This window comes from Bacillus rossius, chromosome 2, assembly GCF_032445375.1.
Source record: "Bacillus rossius redtenbacheri isolate Brsri chromosome 2, Brsri_v3, whole genome shotgun sequence".
NCBI classification, from domain to species: Eukaryota; Metazoa; Arthropoda; class Insecta; order Phasmatodea; family Bacillidae; genus Bacillus; species Bacillus rossius.
Window position 1 is genome coordinate 120,845,637 of NC_086331.1, and position 19,300 is coordinate 120,864,936.

The window sequence follows — 19,300 nt, forward strand, 5'->3', positions numbered from 1 at the left end:
GAGGTTGCTCAGCTCTTTGAAGGTCTTCAGTGCAAATAAGCAACATTGGACTAGCCAATGATTGACATGCCCAGGCTGGCAGCACACTGAGTCGGCATACATGGCCGCGGCGACTGGGGCTTGGCTGGCTGGCAGTCTGGCGGGAAACGACTAAAGTCGTCCCCGAAACAACCAGTGCCATCCAACACCAATGCGCACAGCAATGTGCAAGCCCCCAACCCCCCGCATGGTAGACTCTTTTCTACTCTGTCCAACTCTTCTTCCGGAACCATCCTTCTGTTTCCCGTATTCAACCTGCTTGCCAATAATGCATGAATTTTTGCATCCCGCATGTAAGTGCCCAGGGTTTTCCCTGTGTCTATGCAGGTTTTACCTGGGCTCAACTTATCTAGTTTAGAATAGTCAGTGAGGGGAGTTAGTCATGGCGCCAATCGCTGCCATGGCTGGCCAATCCCCCTCCTAGCACACGATGCATGCTCCCTCTCCCGCATGGCTTAAAACCTGCGTGATTAGAGCGTATAGGCTTCGGCCTGATACGCACTTAGTCTTTCCCTAACCCAGACCCCTCCCAAACACACTAGTTTTAATTTAGGTTAGGAAAAAAAAATTGAAGGTCTTATTAAATTTTGTTTTTCATTTAGGGCACTTCGTTGATAGGCCGAGGGAGCGATCTCCGGGGAAAAATAATGTAAGTTCAAGTTATTTCTGGCAGTTAGGCGGTGGCCCTACTCATAATGTAGTTTGCGAACTTTAAATTTATTTTGTCTTTTCTAAATTCTCTTTCGGCCGCCACCTCAAAAATTACGTCTGGATATAATGTTTAGTGCGTGGGATGTAAACGTTTCTTTTTGGAAATTCATTATTTTGACTATTCTGCTCCGCGAGGTCGACTCTTTTGCAATCGTTCTAGTCTATTTGTCTCTTTTGGAATTAATAAGCCATTGTACGCTTATTATTTATTTGTAACCGTTCATACGTTATCTATTAAGTATGGTATCAATATTCACGTTTACCGTTTTTTTGTCAGCGTAGTTATGGGCCTAGTCCCATTAAATTGAGCGTGATAGGGCTTAATTTCCTGTCGTACTGCTTGCACTTCAATGTATATTTTTGGGGATTACTACATTACCCTTTCACAGTTAGTTTAAATGTTTTATTATTTCAGTGTTGCTGTATTTAATTGTACTCCTTTGTTATTGTACGCAAACGTACGGTAATAATTAAGTGAAGCATCTTTGTTAATCCGTAATGTGTAGGAAAGTGTAATATGAACTTGTTATTAAGGGATTTCTGCACCCCTATTCTGTTGTCCCGCGCGCAATTTTTGTAATTCTTAATGAAGCTTATAAAGAGTTGTTTTTCTCTAGGGCTGTTTGCACGTCTATAAGTATTTGTTATTGAGAAGTGCATTAATTAAATGTATCCTGATATCATTTATTATTTTGAATCGCAGGTTTCTTGTGTGTTCACCTTGAAATGCACCTAAAATACACGATCCGTGCTGAATATTTAAATTCAGCCCCTCCCTGTTACCCCTTGATATCTTGTCCTGGCAGTTGAAAGCCATGTGCAGGATCCGCTTAGTTAAGGGCTTTGTAAAGGCCTTCATCTTCAAAGAACCTATCTTATTTTTTCATCAGTCATCACAAACTAGATAGCTGAATTTTTTTTTATATTTGGCTAATTCTTATAAAAATTCCAAAATGGCTTTATCGAGTTGATCAGTTTTTTTAAAACTCATTATAGAATTATTTTTATTTACTTTAAATTTAAAGTTACCTGAATATGATCAAACTTTGGCTACAACTTCTTGTTGGTATTTTCTTGGAGAAAATCTTTTCTTAGTTCTCGATAATTCTTGAAGCCCATTAGATATGTCTGATTAAACGTATTTTACTTCAAATGTAAAATTTATTTAGACCACTACGCTTTTCCTATTTTGGTATTGGATTTTTATATACCTGTTCTTAAGAAAAATAATATATTAAGATAATTTTCCTTGGTTATCAAATTAGAGAAAAATAACTTTAAATGGGTAGTAGCTAAGTTTGTATGATTTGGTTGGGGGGGGGGGGGGGGGCAGGGGAAGTTGTGTGGTGTTGATGCTCGATAAGCCATCCACAGCAAGTAAACAAGGAGGAATAATGGCATCAAGGATGTAAAACCTTTACAGGATTAAAATAGTTTCTTCCAGGATATAATATTACACACACACACGCGCACACACACACACCAACCAACCATTATTATAAATAAATTACCCATCCAAGCAGTGAAAATAATCACGATACAAGTCTCAAAATAAATTGGCAATAATTTCAAAGTACCAAGGCAGCTGGTTTGATTTTTATTTAACATGTTTCGTCCTTATCCATGCTATTCTTACTAGCAGAACATTTCAAGATCAAACTAGCAAAATTTTCTGGAATAAGTAGTAATCTACAAAAATAACTTACAAAAATAAAGGGGAAAAGAATATGTCACACTTTAAAAGGGTAAATCACAAAAGGTTGCTACATTATGCACAGGACTCGTAACGTCTAATATTGCCTGATATCCTAAAATTATGTGAATACAAAGTTATGGTTGTCCATGAAATGCCTTAAGACTAACTCAATGCTCGTAAATTAAATATCGTACCAGTCAAGGGAGTATCCATATGGGAATGGGGGTGGCCTGGGGTTTGTAGTTACCCCCTTTCCTCCTTAAGAAGTGGGAGAAAAATTAAAACAAAGAGCAAGGAGCCGTATTTAGAGCAAATGAGTAAGTATTCATCAAATACCATTGTTTACAAAAATTGTTTTGATGAATTATTATTTATTTTATTGAATGACACCATGGACCCTCTCCCAATAAAAGTTGTTGAATGAGCTGGATACGCCATTGATACCAGTGAAAGGGTTGAGCGAGAATCTTTACCGGTACATAAGATTGTCTTACTACAGGAGCATAACGCATAGTGCGCACAATCACCGTTCTCGGTGGTTCCAAGGGTAATGTACCCCCAGTTTATTATTATACTAGTTACTCGCTGTGGAATTAATTGCATGAGGTAGCCAGTCTAGACGAAGCTTCTCAATAGTTTTTACAATTAAAATTTTTAGAGAAAAAAACTGATTTATGTGTTCATAGTTAATGAAATTAGCTCAATTTATGGTAATAGAAGTAGTCCACTGTGGTGAAATTTTCTGAAGTATAGTTTCTTGTGTATTTGGGATTTTTCTGCTATTGACAAATTTGCAGAAATATAATTTGTTTTCTGCATTGTCCGGTATGAAGAATTTGATACAATGATCTTTATTTCGCTTACTACTGCGGTAAGACCGTTTTCTCTTGCCCATTGTGAATAATTGTACAAATTGCGTGATTTCAAGCTGCAGAATATCGACAATGTGGCACCGCTGCACTCGCCTGCCAGCGAGCATTACACTGCACTCTGTTGGCACTACTGACAACTATCCTTTAACCTTGTAGTATACGAGGAAACATTTGTTTTTGCTTATTCAGCGCTTCTATTGCTCTGATTTGAATTGTTGTCACATCAAAGTCAAGAGATGACATTATTCCTCACGTAAGATACACAATTATTCAAATATATAAATCAAAAAATCTTAAAAAGACACACACACATTAAACATTTCAATTTAAAATAAACTATCAAAGTAATCATAAGTTTAACTTGACAGGTCGGTGGTGAAATTACTGAAGATATGTTAGAAATTAAACATGCTTTTTGTTTACTTTAATTGCACAAAGATACTTATTAATACTGAAGGAACCAAGTTTTTAAAAAGGTCTTATTTAAAACATTTTTATTAAGTTTTATAAAAATTGCATTGCATCCAATTATATCGCATAAAATAGGTTGGACTTTCCTAAGGTGTGCCATTTAATATCTCTATAACTTAATAATTTTCGCTCAAATTATGATAACTTAATGCACTGATTAACAAAAATCATGAACCATGGCCGTCAAGGAGACGGAGTTAGTGCATCTGCTGAAAGAGTTTCTGCTTGTGTAGGCACGGCACAAGATACGATACGTTTTCAAATCCCTGCCAGTGTACCTACAGCAGGATAAAGACACTCAGGACTGCACCAGAGACAGCTCTTCCGTGCCCGACACACCGCACACGTAGTCCTGGTGCAGGAAGCGGCGAGAAGCCTGCAGCACATTAGCTTCTGAGTGCCGTGCCACCACGAGCGTCTAGGTATCGGCTGCCTGACCTCGCCAAGTCAGCACTCCAGCCTCGCAGAGTCTGCACTCTCACTTTGCAAGCACAGCACTCCAGCCTCGCAGTCTGTACTCTAACTTTGCAAGCACAGCACTCCAGCCTCGCAGTCTGCACTCTAACTTTGCAAGCATAGCACTCCAGCCTCGCAGTTTGCCCTCTAACTTTGCAAGCACAGCACTCCAGCCTTGCAGTCTGCACTCTAACTATACAAGCACAGTACTCTAGCCTTGCAGTCTGCACTCTAACTTTGCAAGCACAGCACTCCAGCTTCGCCGGCTTAGCACATCAAAGACATTATCCCTGCTAACACGGGCATGTTAGTTGTCTGTACTGCATTGGAATAGCTAAATGCTGGAAGAAAAAAAAACACCATCACAAGGCAATTGAAATCCTCCACTATTTCATGTATCAAATCACTGTATTGGTTTTCAGTGCTGGCTTCTGCTATAATTAGTTTCTTTAAAAAATTCAAAAGTTGAAGTAAAATAGAAACATGAGAGAAGAAAGAAGTTTTCAGCACTGACTTACAAGTTTAGTGCATAAATAAAGCATTATTTACTACATTAAGTGGTTATATTTTGCTTATAATTTGTTCATCAACACAGTTTTTAAATGTCCATTGAAGAAGCCACTGATTCTCATATATGCTTGAATAAATTAAATTTTATATGGTTTGAATTTTTATAACTAAAATGAATTTAGTTTTATTATGATATAGAATTTTTATGATGCAATCAGCTAATTTATTTACCATTAATGCAGATCCCTAAAGATTAAGAAAAAAATGTTAGAAAACAAGTAGATTTATTTAAACAGCTACAAATAAACACATTCAAATACTTTATAACTGTCATAAAACTAGTTTTTGAAGATATTTTAATCCTGACCATATACAATCTTCAGATCTATTGTTTATAAAAAATAAAAACAAACACAAATACTTTCACATGTGAAACCAGTTAAAGAACAAGGAGTTTTAACAATATTAATATAAGATACTGATATAGAGATTTTTACACACAATGACAATGCTATACCCCAAGTAATCCCACATTGTATCTAATGTTCACATTTTTTAACATACTACAATTACACTAGTCAAGTTACAAAACAACTCTTATGTTCTCAGCTACCTTTGAAATTAATACATTTACTACATTTCAGGCTTTGTCCAAATTCACAATAATTTGAAAAATTCCCAATATAATAAAATGGGTAAGTTATATCTTTATTTTATTGCATATACTGACATAAATCTCTTACAAAGTAGTTATACATTAAATGAAAATCAGCAATTTTATTTGAATATAGGCTAAACTTGTATTGAACATAACTGTTTATTTTACTTAAGAGTAATTTTTTGTACTATTATTTAAATGTTTTTCTATTAATGTCAGGTAATCAGGCCTATGCAAAACTCAGTTCTTAGTTTGAATCAAATACAAATACAAAGGTATTCTCAAATACCATTATAGAATTCTAATAGATGAGAGTAATTGGTTGGCATCTCCTTTAATATATTTTTTTTCAATTTCATATAATAAATTTGTAAGTAAAGGAAATTATTAATATGTAGAGTAGCAGCTTCTGGGAAGTACGAACAATAACACAAGTAAAAGGTTAGTTAAAGTTGACTACAATAGTTATACGTAAAATCAATATAAAAATATTTAATTTTACAACAAATATTTGTTTTTATGCAGCTAACATAACTTAACGAACCTTTTACTTCAGTTATCAATCTCATTATTTCCTAGTGGCCGCTACTCTACATGTGGATCCAGGAAATATTTGGGAACTGCAAAATCCAACGAAATTCTAATTGTTTCATGAAAAATTTGACAAAAAAATGCTGTATTTATAAGTGATGCAATGAGCTCCTATTAACAATTTAAACAATTTTTATTCATTTGTTTTCGTTAAACAAACACATTTTCTGTATATTTGCTCGAGAATACGGAACCGTAATTTGCAGAGGCCTACAAGTAATATTCTTAAAATGTTTGCCATGTTTAGGTTTTTATAAATTTCAGTTTAAAAACTCATCAGCAAGCAGAAAGTATACATATATAAATGTATATTTGAATGATTGTATTTTTGTATTCTAGGTATGTACGCATATATATATCCGTGCATATGTGATATGTGTGTGTGTGTGTGTGTGTGTGTGTGTGTGTGTGTGTGCACGCACGCACACAGATGATTCTTTAACAGAGCTGCTAACTTCTGTAAGTTGTTCCACAGGCTAAAATACAAAATAATAAATATGTACAAAACCCAAGTCTAGCTTAATTACTAAGTTAAGGTTTTTTCTTGTGTGTCTAAAATGTATAATGTTGGGATATTATGGAGAGAAAAAAAGACATGCTGTTCAATAGCAGTAATGAAACCCAAGTTTTTTAATTATTATTAATTTTACAATAAAATTTACTATTTACATTAATTTGAAGCATCTAATCAATATGAAATCATTTTTTTGGGTATGATGAGCTCACAACGCAACATTTAAAATAAAACTTTCTAGTCTTAAATCACCGCTTAACATGTAATGCTGCCCTCTCTCACAAGCATTTGTAGGGTTTATTTGCCAAATTCTCATCAGCACCCATGCTCCAACAGTAAGAGTACTGAAACCATGAAGAATATGTATCTGCGATTCATCTGTAGCATCATAGCTTCCCCACTTACCCTCCCTGTGCATGTGTGCGCTCACACGTGTACATGTGTGTGTGAATACCTCCCCTAATCTTAGTGCAAGATTACCAAGATTTTTTCATATCCTAAACCCTTATATTTTCTTTCTTTATTGTTTATCATAGTCAACAGTGTAATACTGTTAAGAGAAAACAAAATGTTTTAACAAAATTCAAGTGTAGAGTTTTGTGTGAAAATATGCATGTTTGAAAAATGTCTGGTACATAAAATGAAATCACAAATTTTACCGGTAAGTTATAACTCTATAATAAAGCATTAGGTTAAATCTTTGCCTGCAAAAAACAGGTTTCATATAAGTGTAACAAGGAGAAGTAAACTAAGATTAAAAAGACATTAAAATCAGAGTGTATGACAAACTAAAATAATGATACAATAAATTCAACATGCACTGTAAAATAAAATTGAACCTGAATTTTCATTAGGCAATAAAAATGAGAACACTTTATTATTACCGAGGGCATTAGAGAATGATTTCAAAAAATACATATACGTACTTATTGAAGCTTCAAACATTTAAAGATGTTACGTAACATAATTATATCAGTAACCACTGCCCACATTATTTTTAAGTTAATATTTTCATAATGCATTATTATCAGTTAACAAAAAAGTGATTATTTAATTTCCACAGCAAGTGTGTGTGTCAATTAAAAATTGTGAAGCATCACATAAGAAAAATAACTGTGTCCAACAAAACTGCTATATCGTGTGGTACCAGTTTTCTCCAGTTTTGAATATCACAGGGTGTTGTTTGTGTTCAGGGAAAAAGTAAAACAAGCAATAAATGAGCAAATGGATTGTTGGATGACTTGGTATGGTTATATGTAGAGGTTCACAACTCAAACAACAGTGGTCAAAAGTGGCATAAGTGAAATTTCAACAAAAACCAAACATGTTTTCCAAAACATGCATTTCCTAGAGCCAAGAATGCATAAAGTGAAGAACTATAATGCCTGGGGGTGGGAGCAGAAGTTCACAGTGGCCAATAAAACTTTAACTGTGTGCATTACTTCTCTACAATGCACATTTTTCAAAATATGACAAAATTGAAACTTCTTTGAAACTATTGGTTGCCCATTTCATAATTATTCAGATATTACAATTACTTGTGTTTATGGAATATCATTTGTCATCATCAGTTCTCATAGTAATGAGGTTTCACCATATAATACACTTTATCCTTTACGTTTAAGTGCTTTTACAATTCTTGGTTTGTATAAATCATTATTTTTATTTAAAGCCAAGGAATTACTGGATGAATTTTGTCCACATGTTTTAAATTCATCATGTGTCTGTGTGTGTGTGTATTACGGTGTGCGTGCATGCATGCATTATTGCGGATGTGTGCATTTGTGCTTGCATGCATGCACATATGTACCTACTTGTGTATGTACAAATGTAATGTACATCCAAAAATACAAAAAAGACATGTAAATAATTAAATATACTAGTGTTTATGTGAATTCAGACAGCCTTGACAATTGTACTGTAAAAGACAGGCACAAATACAAAATAAATCCTACAACACAACTAATTTTATAATACTTTTAATCCAAGTAACATCAAAGTATCAAAAATTTATAAAAAATAGGCAAAACAAGGCCAAGTAATGTAAGTAACAATATTATCATATAATCTTATCATCCAGAATAGGAGGCACTCAGCACCATAGGTTTGCACTGGGAACTACAGTTGTACATGGTAAACATTCTTCACCAATACTGTTAACATCAAGATTCAAAAAAGCTTCACAAAACAACAAGAAATAGTATTGTAGTAACATACATTTTCATTAGATGTAAAGTTCTGTACCAAATTATGCAAAACAAAAAAAAAAAAAAAATATATATTTTCCAAAACCAACATTTACCTACATAAAACAGTAAAACTTGTGTAAGTTTTTCCAGCACAGTATAATATTCTGTATAATGTGGTTAAATGTTTCGTTCTCACCATTTTCTCCATAAGATGTGCACTTAACTTATATTTCCCATATAAGTTCATAAAAAACTTTTGTTTCCTGAATAAAACAATGTTATTTATAGACTTGATATCCATTATTTGTTAGGAAATTACTTTTTACATATTTAATTAACAAAAATAGAAAGCTGTTATTAATGTAAATTCCTTTTTAGAACACATTTTAAAATTCTACATCATCAATCTGTTCAGCTGCTGTTGTGCAGCTCTTATAAAAATGTGGTCAGCTCTGGGTGACATCATGTCTGGTTAGGTGGATACCTGTAGTGAAGCGTGAAGCATCAAAATTGATAGCTCTCCGACTGCATGCAGCAAGCCCACTATTTTGTGTTAAGGAAACTATATTTTATAGCCTGCACTCAGAGTAACTATGAAGACAATAGATATTGGTACGCTATGTTAGTTCCGTCTCCTATTCAGGTTCCTTTTTTTTTTGGTCAATTTTTTTTTTAAGTTGATACAAAATGTGGTTTTTGTTTTGTAATATTTATTAACTAACTTCTACTAAGAGTGGGGTAAACACAAATTAATAATTAGTGTTAAATGTGTAAAATTAACTTAAAAAAATGTTTTCAAATGTTACAAACTCAACCTCATTTTTTTTAATTTCACATATATTCAAGTAAGAATTATTTTTTTCAATAATATATTTAAACATCTTGCTGCTATATAGTTTAGGCTTTAATTTTCATAATAAAATTTTACCATTCGTCAATTTATCATGTAAACTATTAGCACACTACAAAGGATATAAAATTTTCCTTTTCCCCTCTAAGAATTTTCCTGAAGACAGTCACTTGAAAACATCTCAAGATTGTTTCACTGTCAAGAAAAAAAGAAAAAGAATAAACATACAATACCAGTAAGTACACATTGAATTTCCTAATTTAAAATGTAAATTTATTTATTGAAGAAATGTACTCAGGTCTTGTTTGCAGGGAAATATATATCATACACACGTGGAAATACAATGTCATGGAAAGAGGCTTTAAACTAAGTCTCCAGATTGGCGACTTGAGCAACATAAATCCTTCAATGAAAGCATTTTGTACAACACTTGACTAAAAAGTTTAGATGTATTCAGATTAATTATAAACCCCATTATATTTAACTTAAGCCCCATTACAATATCAATTAACTATATAGATTTAGTAAATCTGGCCATACAACACAGGTTCCAGGAACAAATACTTGAACCATCACAGTACAATAAGACCTGTTGGGTTATGATGTTATCCTAAAAACCATCAAATCCTAAGAGTTAAAATATATAACTGTAACTGTGTTTTATACCATTTTAAATAAAAATAATGAACAAAGAAACTACGCTGCAGGAAATCAACAAAAAAAAAATCTTAATTTTTTTTAAAATAATGTTATTATTTGTAATGGTGTTTTAAGTTCACCTTATATACATTATCACCTAGTATTTAAACTATCAATAATTTATAAACAAAAGTTTAACACACAAAAAAATTATTTATAATAACCTCACATACTATGTCTACATAGTTCAAGCAAATGTGCCTACAATACCAACATTTTATCACAGTTGCTATGCTTTAGCAAACTTTTATATTCTGCTGAATTAATTAATTTGGCATAAGTCTTATTCAATAAATTCAAAAACTACATCTATTTTGTTGGTGTAAAATATGTAGAATTCACAGTTAACAAAAAAAGTAAATAATTAAATTATGTGAAAAATATTTCTACATGAAAATAAAACTTACAAAGATAAAAACAAGGAGAATACATTAAAATAAACATACTTTATGAATTCTAGCCTCCGATGAAAATAACTTTTGTCATTTATAATAAGTAAAATTTCTTGCTAAGCTAATATATTTGGCTTTAATATTTCAGGCAAGTTGCAAATCACATGTACATACTAAGAGTTAGAAGCATGGTGTAACATTATTACAAGAATTAGAATTATTATTTCTTGGTTTATCGGACAAGAAACTGGCAAGAAAATGATATGGGCCATTATATTAGCCAAGTTTTCTTTGTATCCGACAATCTACTATGGTTACTTTTAATCTTCAGGAAATGATTATGGTTTACTTTTCAGGATGCTGAAAATGCACAATGACCTACAAAATAAGGGGTTAGAATAGTACTGAAGAAATTGGTCAACCACCTTATCTTGGCCGGTCATTCAAATGCACATTGCAGGCAGGCAGACATAATGAGCAACCAGAAATTATTCTCTTAATAATTTTCTTCCTATCCTACAATCCTATTTTCAGCCATATAAAGATTTCATGTGCTTAGAGCACCTAACATTGTATGATTTTAATGGGTGCTCCAGCACAGCATAAAACAATCATATAGAACTTTTGTTCCTGGAAAACTGTTTCAAAATATAATCTGTGACAAGAGGTTTCACATCAAAATTGTCATAATAATGGACTAAATAATAAATTTAATAGATTTGAGTTTTTCTCATAATTTTCCACCATAACACTGTTTAAACTGCCTAAAATTGACATTTGGCCTTACTTTAAATCTAACCAACCATTATTTCCATTACTTTCATTATGGCATGCTTTAGCTCTTTTCTTACTAAAGACGAATTACATCTTGATCAATTAGTCTCTAATTGCAGGAGTTCAAGAATGTACAATGAGAAAATATTTCAGGTAATTCTGGCAGTTTAAAAATAGATATAATCTATAAAAATTATTATAACTTTTGTAATGAAGCTACTACACATTCTATTTTTTATGTATTCCATTTTAAGTTTTCACAACTAACAAACTACTGCAACTGTGGTTGAAAAATTTTTTGTAGCATTTTCACATATTTTGCAGAATTAACTATTACAGAATTATGGCATACACTTTCAAATAAGTACAGGCCGATAATGCTCTTTGAAGAGATTGACGCCCCAAACGTCACCTTTGGAGAATGCAAAGAAAGGTCTTTGGTGTTTTAATTTTTTGTTTCCCTGCTTCAGAATCTGCAATTTTGTTTATTTACATGTCCACTTAAGTGAAAGTGAGCTACATTCGTGAAGAAAATGTTAATGAAGTTTTTTAATTGCTTGAACATTGTATCAACGAATGATTTTAACTCTTGCATTAACTGTATTTCATACGGATGCAGTTTGAAGTCCAATTTCATTATTCGGCACAAGGATGTTCGGGGTATCGCCAAAGCATCTAAACGCTTGCGCGTCGGTATATTCGGTTCGTCTCATACAAAAATGTTCACTTGCGCCATGATCTCTTTGCTCCTCCTGCTCTGTGGCCACCCTGTTTGTTTTCAATTCATAGTCGTGCTAGTTTCTTTAAAGTTTTTAACCCATGATTTAATGAAATTAACACTTTGGCACTGCAGCTATCTCTTCAAAAGTCATTATCGGCCTGTGCGTCTTTGAAAACACACACAGTAATTCTGTAACAGTTAATTCTGCAGAATATGTGAAAATGCTACAAGATTTTTTTCAATCACAGTTGCAGCAGTTCGTTGGTTACAACAATAGAAATTGGATGCAGCAAAATGGTGCAACCTGCCATACATCCAACTAGAGTATTTCGAAAATCTAAGGGTAAGATGGTGTCCATTTGGACAAAATTATTTTTAAGAAATGATTTTCCAGTATATTTTTGTTCGTATAAATAAACATTTATTTGAATACAATCATGGCTATTTTAAAACTGAAAAAAAAAAAAAAAATTATTGCCCACCCATTATTAGGAATAGGTTTTTTAAGCATTTAAAATTTTACTGTTAAAAATTTTACTGTTAAAAATATTAACTTTAATTGATACCATATATATACTTTTTTTTATTTAGCCAAATCATAACCACATACTTATTTTTATGTTATATCATTTTAAACACAGCACCTGGGTCAAAATATAACCGTCATGATCAAATATCTCATTTTCTTGTAGACAGTAAGAACTCATTAGTAGCTTCAGTTTTAAAAATTCGCTACCCAATTTTTTAAATTCCTTAATGGCCACATGTCCTTAGTTGGTTATAACTATACTCAGAATACGGCAACTTATTAAATGAAAAAAAAAAAAAACTTTTTTCCACGAGACTTAAAAAATTATGTTTTAGCACACACTTTACGTTTGAGATATTATGGCTTTAAAATTTGGTCTCATATCAACTTGTCAAAAAATTGGCAAAGCCTATCCCACATCATGCCTAATTTAGGCTACCTTCTGTTAAATTAATGAGTATAAAAGTGGACTGGACAGTTCCTATAGAAAAAGAAAAGAATTTGTTACCTTATACAAACACACAATACCTAAATCAAATATTTACGGGTGCATGCTGTCATTAATGGGTCTGTTATCTTGATCACTTCAGCTTGTGGGTAAAGCAGAAAAATAGAACATGTTTTGGACAAGAAGTTGGGTATGAAAATTCTATGTTCAGAGTTACTCCCCTTGAAAGAGTGTCAAAAAGTAACCTACATGGAAGCAGGTGCACTAGCAGAAAATAGACATAAAAACTGCCAAGGAATTGGACATCATGTGGCGATGGCTTAAGCAAAGCATGTCTGAAAATGTAAATCAAAGATTTACTTAACTTGCAAAAGCACAAATAATGAGCAGCTTTGAGCTGCTTGTTGCTCAATCAATGAATGTCACCCCTTTCCTATCTCCTTTTCCTCTTTCTTCCATACTCTCCCTTCCCTCTTTCACTAATTATACCACTGTGCACCACTAGAATGCTTTCACAACTGACATGAGAGGAGTTATGGTGTTGGTGGCTACCTCATCAGCTGTTCTCAGATGACCCGTAGTCAAGGGGGGGGGGGGGGGGAAATTTGGGTTAGTGATAGTTGATGGAGTAAAAAAAAAAACTATTTGGAAATCCATACAAAATTCCATTTACACATGTCATTGTTCTTATCATCACTTTTCATATGCTGTAAATGGATTTTTTACATTTTGTCATCTCTTTTGGACCTTGGCTTTAAATATTTTCTATTTATCTTGTTTTTTTCCCCTACATTAATTATGCAGTGTATCATTTTCCATACGCACTATACACATTTTTGGGCAGTTTGACAATTAAAATTTAATCCCAGTTCAGGTAGACTCTACATGATTCGCTGCATCCGTCCGTCAACAAGCCAATCAATACAGAATGATCCCCACGTCCATCAAATACTTTTCCATTTTTATTACTGCAAACTGACAAAGTCTTAAATAGCAATGAAAATTTATCTTGTATAGTTTGACAATCATTAAAGTTAATCGCTTATAAATCATTTAACTAAATTTTATCACTGTGACATTTATTAATATATTTCCAGATTTACATACATTATTTCTTACACTTCTATGCCTTGGGCAATTTTAGTATAAAACATCAAACTTAAAAACCTTTTAATACAGTAAAGGTCACAGACAAAATAAATCCTGCGAACATTTGGGAGGTTGTCCTCCATCTGTTCGTTGAAAGTTAAAGCTTGGAAAGGTTTCGAAGGATGGACGGATGGAATTTTCCTGGCCATCTGAATGGCTGCAGGTCACATGATTGAGAGATGAACAGATGACAGACGAATGAGATGGATCACTGTGAATTCAGCTTTATATTTAAGTAACTTTCTTTTAGTAGGAGCTTTGAAATTATGCATGTTTGCGGTCATAGTCTAAGTGCATGTAAGTTATAATATTCCTGCAAATCTTTAATTTCAATAAAAATTGTCCAATTACATCTGATAATTTAACCAATGGAAAAGATAAATAACAATATTTATGAATTTAGGATGAGTTTACCTAATGACCTTTTCAAGTTATACTTCGTAATGGCATTTTAGGGTGAAATGTTAGTAGGCAACAAAATGTGCACGCACCATGCAACAGAAATTTAACAATTTTAAGTATAATGTACATGTGCATTTCTGCTATACTCACGAGCCAAAGTCATCTTGATGGTGGATCACCGTGTGCCAGAATACACCTGTATATTTTTTGCTTTCGTGAATATCGGGGGACATACTAAGCATAATGATGTGCCAAATAAAACTTTAGATGTAAAAACTTTGTTGGTTTTTTTTAATATACCCGAATCTGCACAATATTTTAATTTATTAGTCAAACTAAAGATTGCCATCTAAAAGTTACATGTATTGTGTATAGTATTAATTTTAAAATATTGTAATGCATTAAAACAAAAGCATAAATGCATATACTTATGTAATTATGCAATTTTATTTTTTCTCTACTAACTACAGTATCATTTCATTTACATACTATGTTTAGTTTTGCTGGTTAATATTTTGTTTATGGGGAAAACTACTCATAATGCACCAATTTTATTCACTGTAATATGCCAAGTTGTACTATGCCTTACATACTATACTTTAAGTTTTACAAAGTACTATTGACACTCATAATTTAATTTAATGGTTATATTTAGTTTCTCAGCTGCTGGTTTGAGGCCACAGCCATGTTGAGGTTTTAATACTCAACATTTCTGAATGTCTTCTCTGCCAAGGGCAGATTTATCAAGGAAGGGCTGGTGTAGTGGCACTTGTATTCAGTCGGATAATAGCAGATGATCTGTAACTGGCCCATGTGGATGGTTGTAATTCGTGGAGGGACCCAATCACAAATTTAGAGTGTTTTCAGACATGTGGAAGTGGAGATTTAGGTTTCTACGGTAACCAAAGAGAGGAAGGTCGATACATCCTGTAACATAAAAAGTGACATGGCATGCAGTTAAAAAATAAAAGGCAACTGGTACAAAAAGTAGTGTATTAAGGAGAAATTTGTCTCCCTGCTGAAGTACACACTTCTCCATTCAATATGCTATACCAACAGAAATTGATACTTAAAACTATGCATACTTTTTTTTTGCCTTTGTGTCTATTTTATAACATGTTAAAAAAATTTAATTTATAATATTTCTGAGGGAAGAAAAAGACTAATTAACTAACTGATAGCTAAATTAAATTAAAGGCATCAACCATCTTTGTCTCATTTAAATAATGATTCAACTTCACAATTGCAGTTCCTGGGAAAAATAACTGACATTTTATTAACTTTACCCTGCAAACACAAAAGTACATTATCAATAATTCAAGAAACCTTTCATTAGCACTATTTTTGAAACGATAAACTTAGTGACAAAATTTCTATTGCATGTGCTAGTCATATTCATAGAACCATTTATATTCTAGAGCTATTTACATTTATTTTAATTGTGTGAGCTTGCCCACAGAAAAATACGCAGAACATTTTAAACTATAACCATACATTACCCAAAATGTATATTAAAAATTTTAATGCACAAACCACCAACTTGGAATAAAAACAGGGTGTGAAATGTGTTAAAATTTGAAATATTTTGTTTCCCTTACTTTCAATAATAATTCTAGAGATGGGCAGCGACTCAAAAACTCGATCAGAGTCGAGCGAGTAGCTAAAGCTCGACTGTCTTTTTATTTTAACTCAATACATATTAAATTTGACATGTGCAACAAGCACACAATTACATGCCATTATTTTGCAAACACTTCACAGTGTTATTTCAATTTTAATTCTTGCAGTTTACTTGAAGTAAGAATAATTAAACAGTTACACTGCCAAAAAAATTAAAACGCATATTAAGCCATTTACATTTACAAACACTGAAAAAGATGCCATTTCAGAACAGCTTGCTGTACATCATAGACTTATAATACCATTAAAAAACATCAGAAAAGAAAATATTTTATGTGTACGTTTTCTCTACTACAACGGCAATCAATAGCATTGCTGTTTAGCACACACTAAAGTGATAAAGCATGTATCTTCATATCTTTGACTATCTAGTCAATATGGCGGACGGCTTTATGGTGTTAAAAATAACTTTTTGAAGATATGATTTTTGGCAGAAAAAGAAAATTCTGAAAAATATATTTTTGAGCACTACCTATTAACTATGCTGCAAAGGAACTTTTTAAATTCTACTGGTTGCTGAAGAAACTCCACAGATGAGATCACTATGACACTAGAGAGGTAATTCGGAAGGAAAGAGCATTTTTTCCATTAAAAACGAAAATTTTCTTTTTACTTTCTGACATGTTTTTGAGTCAGTCTCCAAGAGGGTGTTTTGAAACTCTGAGTAGTTCACCGTTTTAACGAGTGATTATGTACATTAATAATAGCATTAAATTGTGAGAACAGTTGGTTAGGTTGGGATAGCTACAATAAAAATTCTGTGAAGTAGAGTTTGGAACTGACTTAACCAAACGTCCCTACTATTTTATAGTATTTTTAATGTAGCTTACCATTCAACCCATATTGCAGTATCTTAAAATGTAACTCACCTTACATAACCCACAGTCCACACGATTTTGAAGAATTTTAAATGTAGCTAACCTAACCCAGCTGACCATTCTCACCATTTGTAATGTCGCTAACACAACCTAATTCCTAGTTAAAACTATCAACTAATGCTCTCTTAGAAAACAATTTGGAAACACATCAATAAGTTGAACAAAAAATTTAAACTCTGATAAAAATTATCAAATATGGACTCAACTCGACTCGACTTGACGGTATTATTACTGAATTCTGCTGGACTTGATCCAAAAATTTGCAAACTAGTCAATCTCTAATTAATTAAGTAATTTTAATGCTTATTCATATATTTTTTTTTTGCTTTTGAATCATTATTTCATTATCTACATCAGAGGTTCTCAACCTGGAATTTCAATGGAGGCATGAGTTTAAAAAAAAAGTAAAAGAACGGTAATTTACTGAACTTAATTTTGCGGTCACAATGTAACCGTAATGTATTTTCGATACGAACACAATAATTGTCGTAATTGTAAAAATACAATTATTGTTTTATGTCCGACAACACTGCAAGAGCTGGAGAACAATTTCTCGCTCAGCTGCTTTTCCTTTTTTATTAATTTTTCCCTTTCTCCTTTCAAATTCTCCGGCACATTTTCCCTTTATCCGTGACGTGTACGTACCAATGTTGTCTGACTTACGTCATTTGTCTGCGCGGAGTGTAGTTTCTGTTGTAATTCTTGATGCCCGTGTTGTTTGTTCTAATCTCATTACAAAGTAAAAGTGACAATTTGTGTGTTATTGTAGTAAGGACAGAAAATGGCTAAATCACTACAAAAGAAAAGTCTATATAATGATATTAAATATGGATATAGCTGCATTGAGAAAAACGGTAGTCAATTACCTCAGTGTGTTATTTGCCATGCTGTTTTGAGTAATGATGCAATTGGCCTGGATGACTGGAACGACATTTGACTACAAATCATTCTGCTCTGAAAGACAAGCCTACTGACTTTTTTATTGCCAAGAAAAACGGTCTTAAATGCATGGAACTTGATTCCACTGGAAGTTTTCGAATGGACAATGAGAAAGTTGTTGAAGCTTCTGACAACATTACCTTATTGATAATAAACCTCATACAATTGGTGAGTTACTAATAAAACCTTGTATACTTACTGCTTGTAGTACTATGCTCAGTGAAAACAGCTGTAATAATGTTGCAAAAATTTCCCTGTCAAACAACACAGTAAAACACAGAATTGATGAAATGGCTCTGGATTTAAAAAATCAAATAGTGCAAAAACTAAATGTTTTCCCATTCTTTTATTTGCAGTGCGATGAAACAACTGACATTTCAAAACACGCAGTTATTGTACTGCCGATTTATTGAAAGAAATGAATTCTTTGAGGAAATATTGTTTTCAAAATCTCCGCAAACTACAACAAAAGCTGTTGATATATTTTCTGCACGTCATATTTTTTTTAACAGCTAATGACCTTCCTTGAGAGAAAATTATTGGAATATGTCCTGATGGAGCTCAAGCCATGAAGTATACCGATTGGGGTTTATAGAATTGGCTAAGAAACAGAACCCTAAAATAATTGGTTTCCACTGTATTATTCACAGACAAGCTTTAGCTTGTAATACTCTACCTGAATCACTCAATGTTACTTTAAACATAGCAATAAAAATAGTAAACCATGTCAAATCCAGTGCTTTGAAGACTAGACTCTTAGAGGTGTTATATCAAGAATTGAACAGTGACCAAGAAAATCTTCTTTTTCACATAGAAGTTCGATGGCTGTCCAAAGGTAATATGCTTGCTAGATTATTAAATTAAAATCGCAAGTTGAAATTTTTTTTGAAGACTTCAAAGTAAGCATATCTGTATAGCACGTTTTAAGAAAAAAATTTATTGTTCACTTGGCATACTTATCAGACTTATTCGAAACACTCAACTTTCTGAACATGAAGCTACAATGCCAGAAAAAACATTCTGAAGAGTTATGATGCAGTTAAGGGTTTCACAGAAAAGATAGCTCTGGCAATGCCACCTTCATAGTTCAGAGCCAAACTTTTCATCCTTTCCAAGATTGAACGTTATCATT

At 32.8% G+C, this 19,300-nt stretch overlaps 1 protein-coding gene across 4 annotated transcripts in view; it reads right to left on the bottom strand.

Moving 5' to 3' along the window:
• Window positions 1-8,481: 8,481 nt before the first annotated feature.
• LOC134529701 (choline/ethanolamine kinase) overlaps window positions 8,482-19,300 on the bottom strand; it is a 74,566-nt gene continuing 63,747 nt past the window's right edge. For 3 of the 4 annotated variants that reach the window (XM_063364063.1, XM_063364065.1, XM_063364064.1), the window contains exon 9: window positions 8,482-9,752. In XM_063364063.1, coding sequence (XP_063220133.1) covers window positions 9,662-9,752 — 91 coding nt within the window. In that variant the 3' untranslated portion in view covers window positions 8,482-9,661. Of the gene's footprint in view, window positions 15,599-19,300 lie in introns of all 4 variants that reach the window. The other variant, XM_063364066.1, reaches the window with a different exon arrangement.